The following is a 15,467-nucleotide window of genomic DNA, read 5'->3' as shown; positions in this document are numbered from 1 at the left end:
AATGCGAATGAGCAGAGAAGACAAACAATATCTCTGTAAACATTGAAAGATGCCTAGAATAAAGATTTGTGTAAGACAGTGTTTGTGTGACATGTCATTTAAAGCAAAATAAATAAATAAATAAAGGTCTTTATGTAAGCTACCTTTTCCTTTCTCCAACCTTTGAGGATGGCTAAAAGTCATAGAATCACAGAGTTGTTTGGGTCAGAAGGGACCTTTAAAGATCATCTAGTTTTGTAAACTGACTGTTGTTTGCCAGGTGCCGCCTGCTGAAACCGTTCCTCAGGTGAAGAAGGAGAAGCACAGTACGCAGGCCAAGAACAGAGCGAAGAGGAAACCTCCTAAAGGAATGTTCCTTTCCCAAGAAGATGTGGAGGCTGTTTCTGCCAATGCGACAGCTGCTACCACTGTACTCAGACAACTGGACATGGAATTAGTCTCAATCAAACGACAGGTATGGATGGGATGGTTCAAGAGTAACTGCTGGTTTTTGCTGTTAATGCCCGTCGTGGTCTGTCAAGTTTGCAGGAATTTGTAGCTTGACAGTGATGATGCGTCTCACTATGTGGCTTAATTGACAAGCTGCTAGCCTTGTGCTATAAACTAATATAGCCCTGTGTCTTACATCTCTCTGTTTTAGTTCTACGGGCAAACCTACTTATACCTAAACTGAAGCAGGAAAGGTCCATAGCACTAAGCTGAAGGATCATTTGTTGGTGTTTAATGTTTCTTACAGTTCAGAGTTCCTTATATTTTAACTATGAACTTTCTTCAGATGATATTGGTTTCAGCAATATCTGATTTCTGTCTGCAGCAATCCTTTGCCTTTTCCTATAGTACTTTTTGGAACAGGTGGATAACGTTGTGGGTTTTTTTTTTTTAATTCGTTCTTAGGCATCATGCAAACTTTCGTACATAACTTTTGCTTCCCTGATGGATATACCTTTTCAACAAATGTTTTTCAAATATCTGTTAGTAAAGACAGGTTTACTTAAATGAGTTTGTTTCCCAGATCTGAACATTTTCACTGCTTTTAAAGCAGATATCTGGCTCAAGCTCTTTATTGAACTTAATGGAATTGATATTTTGGCCTAAAGCCTTTTTCTTGGCACTCTGGGAGAAGCAGAGCTCTCTAGCAGTCTTTTATTCATTACTTGCTGTGAACAGGGCCTTTCTTCTTATGTTGGGCTGTATGCAGACCTGGAAGTTCGGGGAGTTCTTGCTCCAGATAACTTGCAGACAGGATCAAATACATTAAATGGAATCTTCTAATGTGCCCTTGCTCCTGCATTTGTTTATTCCAATATAACAAAACTTTCTTTTTGGAAAAGGGAGGTTGTGAGAAAAACTGGAATGCTGAGCTTGTGGGGTTCCTGCTGGGGCTGCTCGAAGAACGCTTTTCCAAAGAATTTATTTTTATTCTTTTTTCAGATTCAAAATATCAAACAGACAAACAGTGCGCTCAAAGAAAAACTTGAAGGTGGTATAGAACAATACAGACTTCCAGAGGTAAGATCATTTTCTGAGCTTTGTTTATTGTAGAGCTAAATGCTAATCTGAGTTTATATACCAGAGCTATTCATGTTGCCAGTAAACTAGGAGCTATGTCCCATTAATTGTCGGTGTGAAGTCCATTCACTATTGTTGTGTAGTGGAAAGTGAGACGAGAAGGAAGAGCCGTGTTTAACATATGAAAGTGGTTTCTAAGGGAAGTTCAAGTATCCGAGACATACCATATTTTGGCAGTGTTGTATCCATATGCCCTTGCAGGAGGGGTGGTTGCTTTGCTCTAAACACTGAGAAACGTAGGAGAGGATGTTAATGGCCCGTGTTTCTCTTGATATTTTGCTATTTTCCTTCCAACTCTGGCACCTCATGCTGGAAATATTTTGACCAAGGTTACGGAGCGTGTCTGTGATAAAAACAAGTAGGTGCTTTGGAAGAGCATGGCCCTTGGTTATCAGCTCAGACCATTCCCTAGCGTGTTGTGTTACCATGACTGACAGGTACAATGTATGTCGCAGTTAACTGAACGAGTGCCGTCTGCTGTTCTTTATGATGGATATATTGTTGCTACTAAAAAGGAATGATATAGTTTGACTAGCAGTATCATCCTTGGTGTGTTTTTGTGAGGTTTTTGTGAGGTTTTTATGAGCTCAGATAAAAGTGAAAGTTGTTGCTTATGTGAATGAACTTACTTAATTTTTTCTTTTTGGTGTCTAGGTCGTTCAAAAATTTAATGCACGTTGGACCACGGATGAGCAGCTTCTTGCTGTGCAAGGTATGGCACCACAAGCCTATCTGTACTTCAGTTGGTGATAAAACTCTTCTGCATTTCAGAGCTGTGTTTCCCTTCAGTGGCTAATGAAGAATTTTGACATTGCTGTGTATTAATGCACAAAGAATGGAATTGAACAAGGAAATTATATTACCCCCTCCCTGAGCAATATGAATTGCACCAGATAAATGCTTGCAAATATCTGTTTGCCCAAGCTTTCAGAAAGTGAAACTGTACTGGAGTCACTTTTGTGATCTTTGCCTCTGTAATGTCTCAAGTAGTACAGGCAGATTTACACACATGTTCTAGATTTGCCCATCTCTCGTGCTACACCTCTATTTTCTTCTCTTCTGCAGGGCTGGTCTTAACTATGTCTCTTGCCTAATTTAGATTACTTCTTTTTTTCCCTTTTTTTTCACCCCTGGATTAATCTGAGAAGGGCTTAAAACCTTGACGGAAGTTCAGCTTTGGCTCCTTGTGCTGTGACTTGAGCCTGAATTGTAGTCTTTGTGGAAAATAACTCATAGCTTTTGTTTTTCTTTTTGTTGCTTTTAGCAATCAGGAAATACGGTCGAGACTTTCAGGCAATCTCTGATGTGATTGGAAACAAATCTGTGGTGCAAGTGAAAAACTTTTTTGTAAATTATCGACGTCGTTTCAACATAGATGAAGTTCTACAGGAGTGGGAGGCAGAGCATGGCAAAGAGGAGACAAATGGAACCAATAGCCAGAAGCCTGTAAAATCCCCAGATAATTCCACTAAAATGTCCGAAGAGGAAGATGAGGTAAATCCTATTTAAAAGTCACATAAAATTCCCAATCTGAGCTGAGTTCAGATGCATGTGTACGTGTGTGGGTATATATGCACACACATACACTCTTTGCAGAAGCCATTTTTGACAATCTTCAATCTGAGCGTGTTATCACTTCCTCTGGATATACAGATTCCAGTACTGATTTTGGGAACTGGGAATTCCAGACATATGTGACAGAGAACACTTAATTTGCAGCCCTCTGGCAGTATCTGTACCTCATCAGCACATGGACATTTTAATGCCTATTGCTGCCGAAACTCCATACGTCTTTATCTCACTTGGATATTTTCCCTGCACTCAGTTCTCCAAGCTGTTCTAGGTTTGGCTTTGGGACTGTACAGTCGTCTGAGGCAAAGCTCGCGCTTACGTTTTTGACGATGGAGTGGTTTCCTTCAGGGGAAGGGAAGGAAGCTATAAATAAGGCGAGTGTGTGAAACTGTTCACTCTGGAATTGCCTAGAGACAAAGTTTCCCTGATTTTACAGTAGTTTCTGTGAAGACAAAAGTTCTAGAAACAGCCTCTCCTTGATGGAGCTTCACGGAGATAACACTCCTCCAAAGACAAGACAGTGTGTGTTTAAAGTTAACTAAGAGACTGTGAGTGTTTAAATATGAAAGTTACAAAAATGTAATATTAAAACAGTCTTGCAAAAGAAAACCATGCTAGAAGTTTGCATGTTAAAAATATCTGATCTAGGACTCCCTTTGGCCTAATTTTGATAAGCTTGGCATAAAAGTCCTATCTTCTAAAGGCAAGCACAGTCCACAACATAAGGCAAATTTTGGTTTCACATAGAGTAAAGACTTTTCAGTGTATTGTATATTTTTGTTGCCCTGATTATGGTTGGCTCACTTGCGCATTGCTGTTCAGGCATTCAGAAAGAACTTAATTACTTCACAAATCCTGATAATGTGTTAGTCAAAGATGCTTGTATCTGGGCACTAGGTCCAAAGGTATGACAGATGAGCAAAACCAAACTCAGAAAACTTGTCTTCTCAGAAGGATGTGACTGAAATTGTCCTGTTCTTCCAGAACTGAGTTCTGGGGCAAAGAAGCAATGGTACTGCCATGTAGCCACCCATCTGAAAGACGGGTGGCCTTGTGTCACTGCCTTTTCCTGCGACCAGTCAAATTGTCTGTGTTTGTGGTGCAGAGCTTTTCTTCTCTGAGCCCTTTGAGATTCTTCCTTCAAATGCAGCCCTGCTCCTGAAAGCCAAAAAAACCAGAGTCTCACTTGAGATAGGAAGAAAATGTGTTAGGTTGCAGTGAGAACTGGAGTATGGCCAAGTGTGTGGCTACTGGAGCAAGGAGGATCTTAGACAAGTTGGAGGAAGAGGAGGGAGTGTGGAGGCATGACAGCAAAGTCTGGTGAGTTGGCTGGCAGAGCAGCAGTGATGATTCCTAAACTAGTGATGGAAAGCGCCTCAGCTGGAGCTGAGCAAGGGCCGTGTGCTGAAAAGGGGACCAAAACAATAGGCTGGAGGGAATAGCTCCAAAGCCTAGAAAAAAGGCAGCTATTGTGAGAGTCAGGTGGTTCACTGTGTTCTGCAGTACCGCAAGGGATGAGGACAGAGCCTGCCTGCACCAGGCTGGTGCGGGCAGGGTGGCAGTGAGCCACCAGCCGTGACCCACCGTGTCAGCCTTCCACCAGCACCACGTGGCTTGTGGGTCTTGATGAAGCCAGTTCTGGATGGCAAGAACTGATGTGTCACGGCTGGGAGGAGGAGGAAGGTGCTGGCAGCATGGTGGGATTTTTAACTACCAAGCCTGCAGCTTTTTATCAAAATGCACAAGAAAGGGACACAGAGGTCTCACAGAGCGGACATCTAAAGGCCATGGTGCTCTCCGAGCCCATCAGATGTTGCCTGTGGAGGCTGGCTGTAAATGTGGCACTCTGGCTTCAGAGGTAACACAAGCATGGTGGCGATGGCGTGCCTGTCTGAGCAGTTCTGGGGGCAAAGTGAAATGGCATTTAGATTATCACAGAAGTGACATATGTGGGCTAGGAGGGGAGTTCCTGGTCTCTCCTGAGCTGCACAACAGCACCATGCAGCTGGTTGTTGCTCTTGGGAGTGCTTGCACAGGCAGCTGGTCAAGTCAGGTGGACTCAGTCAGCAGTAGCTGGGAGAAGACTTTGCTGGCCGAACACTGAAGTCTGTTGGGTGCTTTCTCCCATGGCATGCCTTGTCTACCTGGCTGTCAGCCCAGTAAAAGCTTTGTCAGTCCTCTGACTGCTCTGGGCTTTCCCCTTCAGTGCGTTTTCATAGCAAGTAGCCACAGTTCCCCCTTTTTAAAAAATTTTTTCTGTTTTTTCTTTTTCGTCTCTTTTTGAAGGGGGAGTTGAGACTGTTGATGATTAAGCAGCCTCGACTCCAGTCTTAATTGATTATAAAGTAGCCTTAACTCCAGTCTTAACTGGTTATAAAGCAGCCTCAACTCCAGTCTTAATTCTTGTATATCTACACTCCCAACAAATCCCAGTGTGGCTCAGAATAGGGGAAGCTGCTGCGATTCTTCTCATGTGCCAGGGTTGTCCATCTTGTCGTCGCTTTCAATGCTGTGGACCTGGGGTGAAGTTTGGAGATGCAAGAAAGCCTGTGTGAATTCATTTCTAAACTAAACATCTCCTTTTTCTTCCCCCTCCCCCTTCCCTCCAGGCTACTTCTGTTCTTGATGTCAGATATGCATCTGCTTCGTGAGAAGGTGCTGTAGCCTAGAACAATTTGTGTTGACTACTGTGTTATCCAAGATATCAGGTATTAGCAAACCTCAGACAGCCATCTGCATCATATCTGTGGACAAGCAGCTATTACCAAAAAAAGGCAAACGCTTCCAGTCCTGTGCTACATCTGCCTTAATCTCCCCTCATTCCTCCATACTGCCTCCACTTTCTTTCAAAAGCACCCAGGTAGCTCAGCTTTCCATTTCATCAACGTCCTGCTTAAGCATTGGGATTTCTAGAACCAGTAACACCTGTCTGTAAATTTTGACCAACCTGCAAAACAAGGAGCTCCTTAGCAGCCCCACAGTGACTCTACACATTAGGAGTTCTTATAAGACTTGGTCCGTAGGGTATAAGTATGTATCGCTGCATGGCCTTGTGGTCTCTGCTTCCTGTGTATTCTTACAATGACACTATTATTAGTGAGCTTTCTATAAAGGAGAGGCCTCTGCACATGCCAGTGGTGTCAGGTTTGTTATGAAATGACAGGGCATGTTAACAAGCAATCTTGAATAATGCAAAGTAATAGGAAATGTTATTTCTAAGGTTTGGTCAGTCCAAGGCGGGAGGCGTAACTCATCACTTTTCTGGTTTGTGCAATTCTTTCCACTGTATTTGTGTGTTCTTGCTTCATAGAAAGCTCCCTAATTAAGCATTTTATTCCTGTATATTTTAATGGCTTTTATTTAGTGTGAAAGGGAATACGTAACCTGAAACCGTTCAATACGCTATTTAACCCCTGGCATTCAGCATTTGCATTGTAACTTGTTAAATGAGTGCTACACAACTTTCTTTTTTCCTGATCCTCTGTGGGATTAAGTCAAAACAACTTTCTCTGGTGCCTCTCCTTTTGGAATATGTGCCTTTTTACATTTGGCTACCATAGGTCACTTTCTGTCCCAGTGTCTCATTCCTCTTCAGAGCGCTGTTTGCCAAAGACATCAAACCACTTCTCCCACTGGAAGTCTGGGCAAGGGTTGGAGGACAGAATTCAACCTTCAAGTAGTTCTTGGTCTCGGAAGTTTGATGGAGAAGAACCGGGTTAATTTCATTGGCCATTTTAACCCTTCTGAAGCACACATCGCTTTCATGTTCTGAACCAAAATATGCAATTTAAAATCTAAGAGGTGCTTTTCCAAATACTTGGTGCATGCAGCTTTCAAATCCCTGGCCCTCTGCTCAGATGACCTGTGCTGTGGCTTGTCTAGCTGGCTTGAACTGGAGCTGTTCTTGGAAGGCCTGTACAAGGACTTTCCACCTTGAACAAGGTCGTTCCTGACTGCTGAGCAGACAGTGTTCGCAGAAGCTAGAAACAGCAGTATTACTTCTTGTCCAGTGGAAAGCTGCAAAATAACACTAGTCACAAAGCATTTTAAAATGGTTGATTTAATGTCGTTAGAAGAAGCCACCCAGGTGTCTTTGCAGGTGGAAAAAAGGACCTTCTTTGGCCCTCTTCCTCTACAGAGGGTTCGGGCCAAGATGGCAACAGAGCAATGAACGGCACCGGCCTCTTAACACAAGCCGAAACGAGCTGGTCCATGTCCTGGCCTGCAGCTGTGGTGCTGCAGCTTGGGGTCTAGCCCCGACCTTGGTGCTGATGTTTGAGCTGCGGGGCTGTGCCCTGTTGCAGACCGTGACGGCTCTGTTCGCTGTACCTAAAGGAGGAAGGCTAATGGCAGCCAGCTGCCAGAGCCAGCTGGGGCTGCACCTCCTGCAGGGCAGACATAGCCCAAGGAGAGGCAGGGGGAGGTTGCCTTGCGTACCTCTGAGGTGGTCTCCTCGTTGGACTGTGTGTGAGGAAAGGAATTCGACATCGGAAATTGAGCAACACCAGTGCAGGCGAAGGAGCAAATAGGCATTACTCAGGGCAAACTAGAGCGGGGAGCCCGAAAAGGGCCTGTTTCAGCTATTTCTGAGCAATTTCATTCTGGTAGTTTCAGAGAGATCTTTGAGGTGATGGGAGGATGAGTGGGAGCCATTCCCTATCGTCCTATCGGAAACCCACAATCCCAGGTTGTGGTGGCATCTCTGCAGCTGTTGGTGAGAGCTGGCAGCTCTGGTGGTGGCCCTGCCAGATGTTCCTTCAGGCCTGTGCCCGTTGGAGTTGGGAGTCTTTTGGGGGAAAGGACACTAGTTGTTAGCCAATGTGAATTAGGATTAAAGACCGGGCAAATAGCACTGTGAATTCAACTGACAGGTGTGGTGTAAAGCAATGCCGCTCTTCAGAAATACTCGAGTGTTAAACCTCCTGCTGGCAGCACTGCGGGGAGACGGGTCCTCACCAGTGTGGGAGGACTGCGGGAGCTTGCATCCCAGCTGGCGAAACTCATCGGGAGAGGCTTCTCCTGGCGAGTTAGGTTACCTGTGAGGACTCTCCATCACTTTTTGCCCTCAAATCTGTCCATCTTACGAACAGAAAAGTTGTGTTTTGGCTTCATCCCCAAGGGGTAGGGGGAAACATGTATAATTCGTGATATTAGGAAGAAAAAAGTTGTTTAATTACTTTTCAGTTGTCTGCTATCTTACTGTAGTTGATACATACAATATAATAGCACTGTATTTTAAACGTTTAGTTTTTTACATTCTCTTTAACTATGTTTTTAAATGCAATAAAATCATTTTAGCCTCTTAAAGTTTAAATGGTTTGGTCTTGTTTAGGTGAAGACCCTTGTTTTCTTTTTTTAAATGGGTCAAGCATTAGATACATGAACTGGTTGCATTCTCATTAGAAGGGTCCACAAAGATAACTGCATAAGATAGAATATTCACTTAAATTTTGTTTCTTAAACTATCAATGTGAATGTCATAATTATATATATTTTGTGGAAAATGGGAAATTATTTCTCCTAACTATAAGTTATTGTGCAAAATATGGTATCGTTAAAGAAAATGATAGTTTAAGTTTTAGTTTTAGAAATCTTAAAGATATAAAAGTGTATTGCATATGCATAAAAAAATTTCATTTGTTCTATTTAATTTTTATGTAGTTGTGTAAAGTGCTAGGTAACTTCTTTTTTTTGCTTATCCATTAAAACAACCTTGTTACTTGAATATTCATGTTAACTGGTTTGAAACAGTGATCAATTTTTGTAAAACCAAGGGAAAAAATATACATGCCTCAGTTGTGCTTAACAATATAGCAACAATGTACAATCAGATGCTTAAGACCATAGTAGCCATAACTGGTAGTGCAACCACAGTGGTTGTGTCTTGATATATTTAATACCAATGGGGATAGCGAATTCTTAATATATTTTTACAAGTTTGCAACCAGGAAGACCCCATAAATATCCACTAGAATACTTTTTTAATAGTCAATATAAGAGTTAAACTCTTACTCTCTTAAAGCAATGTCCTGACAAACATTTTGCTTTCCTGTACAAATACATCTGAAACATTATGTATTAAAATATGCTCATTGTCACTTTAAATTTCAGGTTTTATTCTCTAAATCGTTAATATGCTGTTGGTATTCTTGCACACCAAATATGAGCCAAACAGTGCATTACACTAACTTGATCACTGAATTTGTGAACATAAATCTCTAAGTCAATGAAGCGCAAAAATATTGTAGGAGATTTTTCTGATGTGTTTTTTCAAATCTGTATAAAATTATACATAGCCCATTCAGCAATGAGTGGCCTGATATTTACTCTTTACAAAAAAAAAAAAGAAAAGAAAAAAAAAGGAAAAATTATTTTTGTTATCTACAGCTTGTCTTCAGCGAGTCAAAAATCTAGTGATCTTGTGCAATGCCCCTAAAGCAAATACTTTCTGCCACTCCCTGGATTAATGCAGCTTTTCCTGTTGATAGTAAAGCACAATTGCAGTGAAAGTTACAGTTCAGAAGATGGAAGGTCAGTATAGTCTATGCATGTTGTATAATAATGAGTGTTTACATTCATATTCTCCTAAAATAAAATTTATACTGGAGTGTATAGTATTCCATTATGTAGATTTTATCAATTTTGTTAACTGCTTATAGATTGCTTAAAAGAAGTTTTTTCAAGATTTTAAAAGATGTATAAGGTTAAGTTTGCAAATATAATGGAAATGCTGTATAGCTTTTGAAGTGATAAAATACTCGTTGGGATTTTAAAGAAAGTATGTTGTTATAATGCTGTTGTAAGTAATATTTTAAATGTCTTTTTTGCCTGTTTTCTATTATTCAGCACACTTACTGTGATGAATGTTCATAGCATTATAAAATTGCTTAGCCACTGAAAAGTAACATTTGGTTTTGAATTATTTTACTGTATGAGGAACTGTAGTGGGGTAAATTCCTTTGTGAAATTCTACATAATTCATTTTTCTATGATTTCCAATGTTTGCCGACATCAAATAAAATTTTTTCAAGCCATTGATGTAATACGTAGTAAAATGTTATTGGTGTAACACGTGGTTCTGAAATGTAATTGACCCCCTACCTTTCGTACCTTGGGTCGGAGGGAGCCGACAGGTGTTTGCCCCTCCCTGTATCACGTCAGTGGTGGCGCGTGGGGGTCGCTGGGGCGCAGTCGCTGCCACCGGGCTCCACGGGCAGTGGCCCCATCTCTTGAGAAGCTTGAGCAGCCCGAAGCCCGGTGTCACCAGCTGGAGCCAGAGGCCCTGGGGAGGTGGACGTTCCTTTTTTGATTGTGTGGCGTGTTCCTCCCCACCGGCCGCACAGCCCCGCGCTCTCTGGGTCCCGCTGGCAGGAGACAGCTGTTGGTTTGGGAAGCGGTGGGACTGGGGTGCTGGGTGGGCTTGAGAGGGTAGAGCCGGAGTCTGGCTCCTAGGGTATGGATGGAGACTGGCTGACAGCGTCTTTGCTGTTGTGAGGACCTGAAGAATAAATTGCTGTCTGCTCCGCGCAAAAGCCGCCACTTGGCTGTACGAGTTAATGAGTTTGTCATCTTTTGTCTTACAATGAAAGAAGGGTGTTTAAAATATATAGAAGGCAACTCTTACCCTTGAAGCCTAGCAGGGTGTTGCTATGAGGCTCAAAAGGGCAGGAATTTTTGCACTGTGGCTGAACCTTGGGATTTGCAGGAAGGTAATATTTTATGTCTTCACATGCTGGTCCCCATGTGTTGCCTGATCTGGTTGAGAGGCGTCCCTGCCCCGGACAGGGAGGTTGGATTAAATGATCTCTAAGGTCCCTTCCAGCCTCGGCCATTCTATGATTCTGGCTACAACTAAGCACTAAATGCAGAAGTACAGATAGTGTTTTGGGGGAAAGTGTTTTGTGTTGTCTTGTTACATTCAAAAGGCAGGGGCCCCGCAGTACTCTGGATGTTACCCCGCAGAGTCTGGATGTTAGCACCGGACGAATGGCAAAGAATTTTCTGCTTTGCTCGCGTGTGTAAAATGCAGCAGAACTAAATAGAGCGAGATATTGTGGTAGTTTCCAGTGCTGTAGCGCGTGGAGGGCAGGAATCAGTCATGCCTTTTTGTATCGTAAAGAAAGGATGGGGAAGGGAGATGGCCTTGGGGTTTTGGAAGCACAGACAGCATTTTTAAGAATTGAGGATGTTTCCTTACTGGAAAGCATCTTTCTAGTTTTCCTGGTGGTGGAGAATACGGTGCCAGGACTGTAAGGTAGTGATCTGCTTTTTTAGCAGAGTCATCTGACTTTGAAGATTTTTTTTTCAGCCTTTAATGATCAATGCAAACCGGTTCCTGTCCCTGTGGCCCCCCCAACCCCAAACTAAAGCAGAGAAAGAAATAAAAAAAGGACCTTCCTGTCCTTTCTATCAGGGAGCATAAGCAGGTGAGGAAATTGGGCCTTCCTCTGCTGAAACATGTACCTGAGGAGTCTCCTGGAGAGTGCAGAAGCAAAGGTAAAGTAGTGGTAGTGCTATTGCTTTTAAAATACAGATGCTACATTTCTACCGTGTAATGGTATGTATTTGTAAATGGGAATGCAGTGCTAAATTAATGCCAAATGGAGTTAAAAGATCTGGTATTCCTGATAGTCTGTCTCCTGCCAAGCAGACTGGTATATGATAACTTCCTGTGTTGACATCTTAAGGCATCAGCACTCTAGCAGCTACTGCGGTTTAAGACTTCAAGGTCTGACCTTAATTAGGCTTTGGAATTTAACTAAGAATGGGAGTATGTGTATGTGGGGAATGCTTAGTTTCCAGAACACAAGTGTGTGTCTTTCAGGCCTTTCTCATCTCCGCAAGCTGTGGAGTGGGAAGAAGACGGCAGCACCACGTGCTGCTCCCTTCGGCTGGAAGCTGCCTTGCAGGCTGCGATACAAGCTGGAGTTCGGCTGAAAGGGAAGAGTTCAGCGTTAGTGCTCTTTGTGCGCTGAGATCTTAATCTAAGCCTGGATTTTGTTTCATAAACTAACTTCCAGACTGACAGATGCTGTGATGTTTGAGAGAACTGGGTACCAAACCTCTTATCTCATTCCCCTCTAAACCGTGCTCTGACTTAGCCCCCCAAATTGTCTTTGAACTAATAAGAGCAAATGCAACTTCTGGCCTTGCTTTTAGTAAACAAACCAACAAAACCGAAACAAAAAACACCCCTCAAAACTTGGCCAAGGGGCTGCCGGCAGTGATGGAGGAGTTGTTTGCTTTTGCTGCAGAAGGGGTAGGGAGAGAATTACCGTAAAGTATTAAGGGAACTAGTTTCTGAAGGAATCAGGAAGGGAATTCTTGAGGACAGTAGCATACAGGAGGTCTGAACTTTTATCAGAGATAGAGAAATCGTCTGGAAGAAGGCTGCAGGCCTAGCAGGCAGAAAAGGGCAGAGACTTGTAAGATGGGGAAAAACATGGATCAGCCAAGGAGTTTATCCTGGGGAGATCAGAAAATGGGAGTAAGATAAGAACTGACACATGTAATGCTGACTTCTATTTCCTTCCAGCTGGAGATGATGGTGTGGGAGAGGTTGAGATCTTCTGATTCTGGATGGACACTTAGTTCTCACTAAGGTAGTTTGGAACAGAAGGTGTGTGGGGTGATGGAAATAAAAAGTGCATGTGTGAACTGGGAGGAGCTTTTCCCCGTCTGCACTCTTTGGGGGAACACATCTCGTTTGTATGACACCTCGCATATGAAACTATGGCTTAGCAAGACCTGAATGAGCTTCTAAAATGGAAGATGATACTATGTGACTGACAAAACTGAACTGATTTCTAAAAGAAAAAGATGAATAGAAGATCTAGGAAGCTGCAGACTTCTTGATACTGCCTTGTGTATTCAAGGTTTAGAATACATCATGATGGAAAGGAAAAGTAGATGAATTAATAAAGTAGAAGAATGGGTGCAGTGGATTTGATACAGAGAAACTTTTTCCTGACTAGTTAATCACAAGGTGCAGGACTCATCAGTGGATATGGATACCGCAGCCTGAGCTCTCTGTCCAGAATCCCTTAGAGAGAAATAAGCTTTTCTAGGGTATAATTAATTCTAAATTAGATGGTGAAAACTGATCTAATGTATTACATCCTGAAAGTGCTTATTTCTCTCCCTGTTACAGAGTATATGCAGAGCCTGGGGCTCTGTCTCAGATGTAGAAGGTGGACATAGACCACACTTACTGCCATGGCAGCCAGAGCTTAACCGAGGGGAGAGTGCAGGGACTTTGGTCCCTCACTGGAGTGCTGGGCATTGCACTTCCAGCTAGACAGAAATGATGAAGCCATCATACCAATGCTGTGAAAAGCTCCTCTGGGATGTGTGTTGTGTACAATCCTGGTTCATCCTCTGGAAGACAGGTCTGTCTGAGCAGGTGAAAATGAAAAGAAGGCACCCAGTGAGCTTGGCTTGCTGGGACAGGTGGAAGAAGGGCTGGAGGTTGTGCCTGTTCTCTGTAAATGGGACACAGCAGGTTAAGATCAAGGCAGTGTCGATGGGAAGAAAACTAGGCTGGATTTTAGTCTATCCATAAACTTAGTGAGGTGATTCTTCCAAGTTTGGGGACAAATCTCTCCATTAATCCTAAACTCTGAAAGTATGTGAAGGAGGTGCCGTGGTTACTGAGCTGAACTCCATACAGCAGAAGATTCTTCCAGCTCCTTGGTACAGAAGGGTATTGGTCATGTTCTGGTTCACCAGTTGCGTCCACCCTTGCTGCCAACTTGTTTTCTTCTTCCAGGTGAGTAGTTGTGTGGGATCACAGGGACTTGTACTGTTGGCAGGGCCACAGTTTCTGGTGGAAGAACGCTCCGGGAGACACACCTACCTCTGATTGTATCTGCAGTCTTCTTCTGCTCTGGGTGTGGGGCTGCCTGCGGCTGGCCAGCCCATTGCAGAGGCCAAGCAGCAATCTGGTAAGGAAGATGGAGGAGGTTCTGTGAGCGTGTAAGAGTGTGCTGGCTGTGGATTCAGTCTGAGCTTGCACCAAGATGAAGCTGCTGGCTGTGGATGAGAGCTGGGGCTGGAGGTCTCCCTGGCGCTGTCAGGTCCGTAGCTGTGTTCCCTGTCCTGCCTGTGGGGTGGGGTAAATGGCTTTGGGATAGGGGAAGACTGAGATAGATGCCCTTGGCCAAGTAAAAGTTGCATTGTGGCACTCTGATGTAGATTTCACATGGGCTATTCTGGATATAGAAGCTGGTTTGAAGAAGCCTTGACTTGTTCCCAGTTGCTTTGCCTGCCTTGGACCACAGCCCACTGTAGCTGGGCCACTTGCCACTGGGATGCAGCAGCTCCTAATTCTGCTGGTGCCAGACGCAAGACCTCAGTGCTGGTGTGGGGAGGCTGGGGAAGAACATCCATGGAAGCACCAACAGATCCCCAGAGCTTCCAACTGTGTTGATTTGGGGATGTGTTTTTCCTCACATAAGATGAATGGGGTTCCCTATGGGAAATACTGTCTTGAAGGATTCTGTTTAAGTAGCTACTGGATGTTGAGTTTCTCCAAACCGCAGCATGGCATGTCCTGTTCACTTGTCTCCACCACTGATAACTGAGTTGCTTGTCCTGCTTTCCTGTGGGAAGGGTCCCTGCTCATGTCCTGTGCTCTTTACTTATGAAGGGGCATTAAATCTTTCTGCCACAACATAGAGTGGGAAATCTGGGACACAGTTTGAAACTTCAGGAGCTTCTAAACAAGTGTGGTATTTCTGAAGGTCCTAGACTTTCATTGCTTCTTGAAATAACGGAACTAGTTTCCCTGTGGCTTGGTACCTTTTAAGTACTCTAGAAACGTGCCTGTATTTGGCCGCAGGAAACCTCACTGGACCCAGTTTCTGTTCTTGTGGGTCCATGTCCCCACCTCTCCTGAAGAGGCAGCTCAGGTAAGCAATGTCATTCCTGTATATTTCCTATCATTTTTAGCCTTTCCAGTGCAACTTTAGGGACAGCTTTTCTTATGCCAAAAGTAGCTTTGCAGTGTATTTTGCTGTTAATATTCTCCCTTTAAAAAAAATACAAAAAACAACTATTAAAAAAAAAAAACAAAAAAAAACCAAAAACCCAACCCAAAAGCAGTTAATTGGATGTTCCCCTTCAAGCTAATTCCATTTTGTGGCATGGCTGTTTCTCTCCCTCTTGCACAATGAAGTCTCACTGGTACAAATATTCTGAGAAAATAACTGTTAAGCTTAATCAAATTCTCCTTTAAAGGTATTTGTATAAAGATTCCAAATTCTGCAATTAATGATGGGAGGCCCTGGGTTCAGCGCCATGCTGTACTCAGGAAGCAAACAATACCC

The 15,467-nt window shown here is 43.2% G+C and overlaps 1 protein-coding gene across 1 annotated transcript; it reads left to right on the top strand.

Moving 5' to 3' along the window:
* Positions 1–259: 259 nt before the first annotated feature.
* RCOR1 (REST corepressor 1) lies at positions 260–6,316 on the top strand (the record flags this gene model as incomplete). The annotated part of the gene is made up of 5 exons (XM_009867070.1): positions 260–454; positions 1,432–1,509; positions 2,224–2,281; positions 2,834–3,063; positions 5,751–6,316. Coding segments are annotated over 5 exons (603 nt in total), but the record flags the coding sequence as incomplete, so codon positions are not given.
* Between the last annotated feature and the right edge of the window lie 9,151 nt (positions 6,317–15,467).

Source organism: Apaloderma vittatum, unplaced genomic scaffold (assembly GCF_000703405.1).
Source record: "Apaloderma vittatum isolate BGI_N311 unplaced genomic scaffold, ASM70340v1 scaffold11113, whole genome shotgun sequence".
NCBI lineage: Eukaryota > Metazoa > Chordata > Aves > Trogoniformes > Trogonidae > Apaloderma > Apaloderma vittatum.
This window is presented reverse-complemented; position numbering and strand designations above follow the sequence as displayed.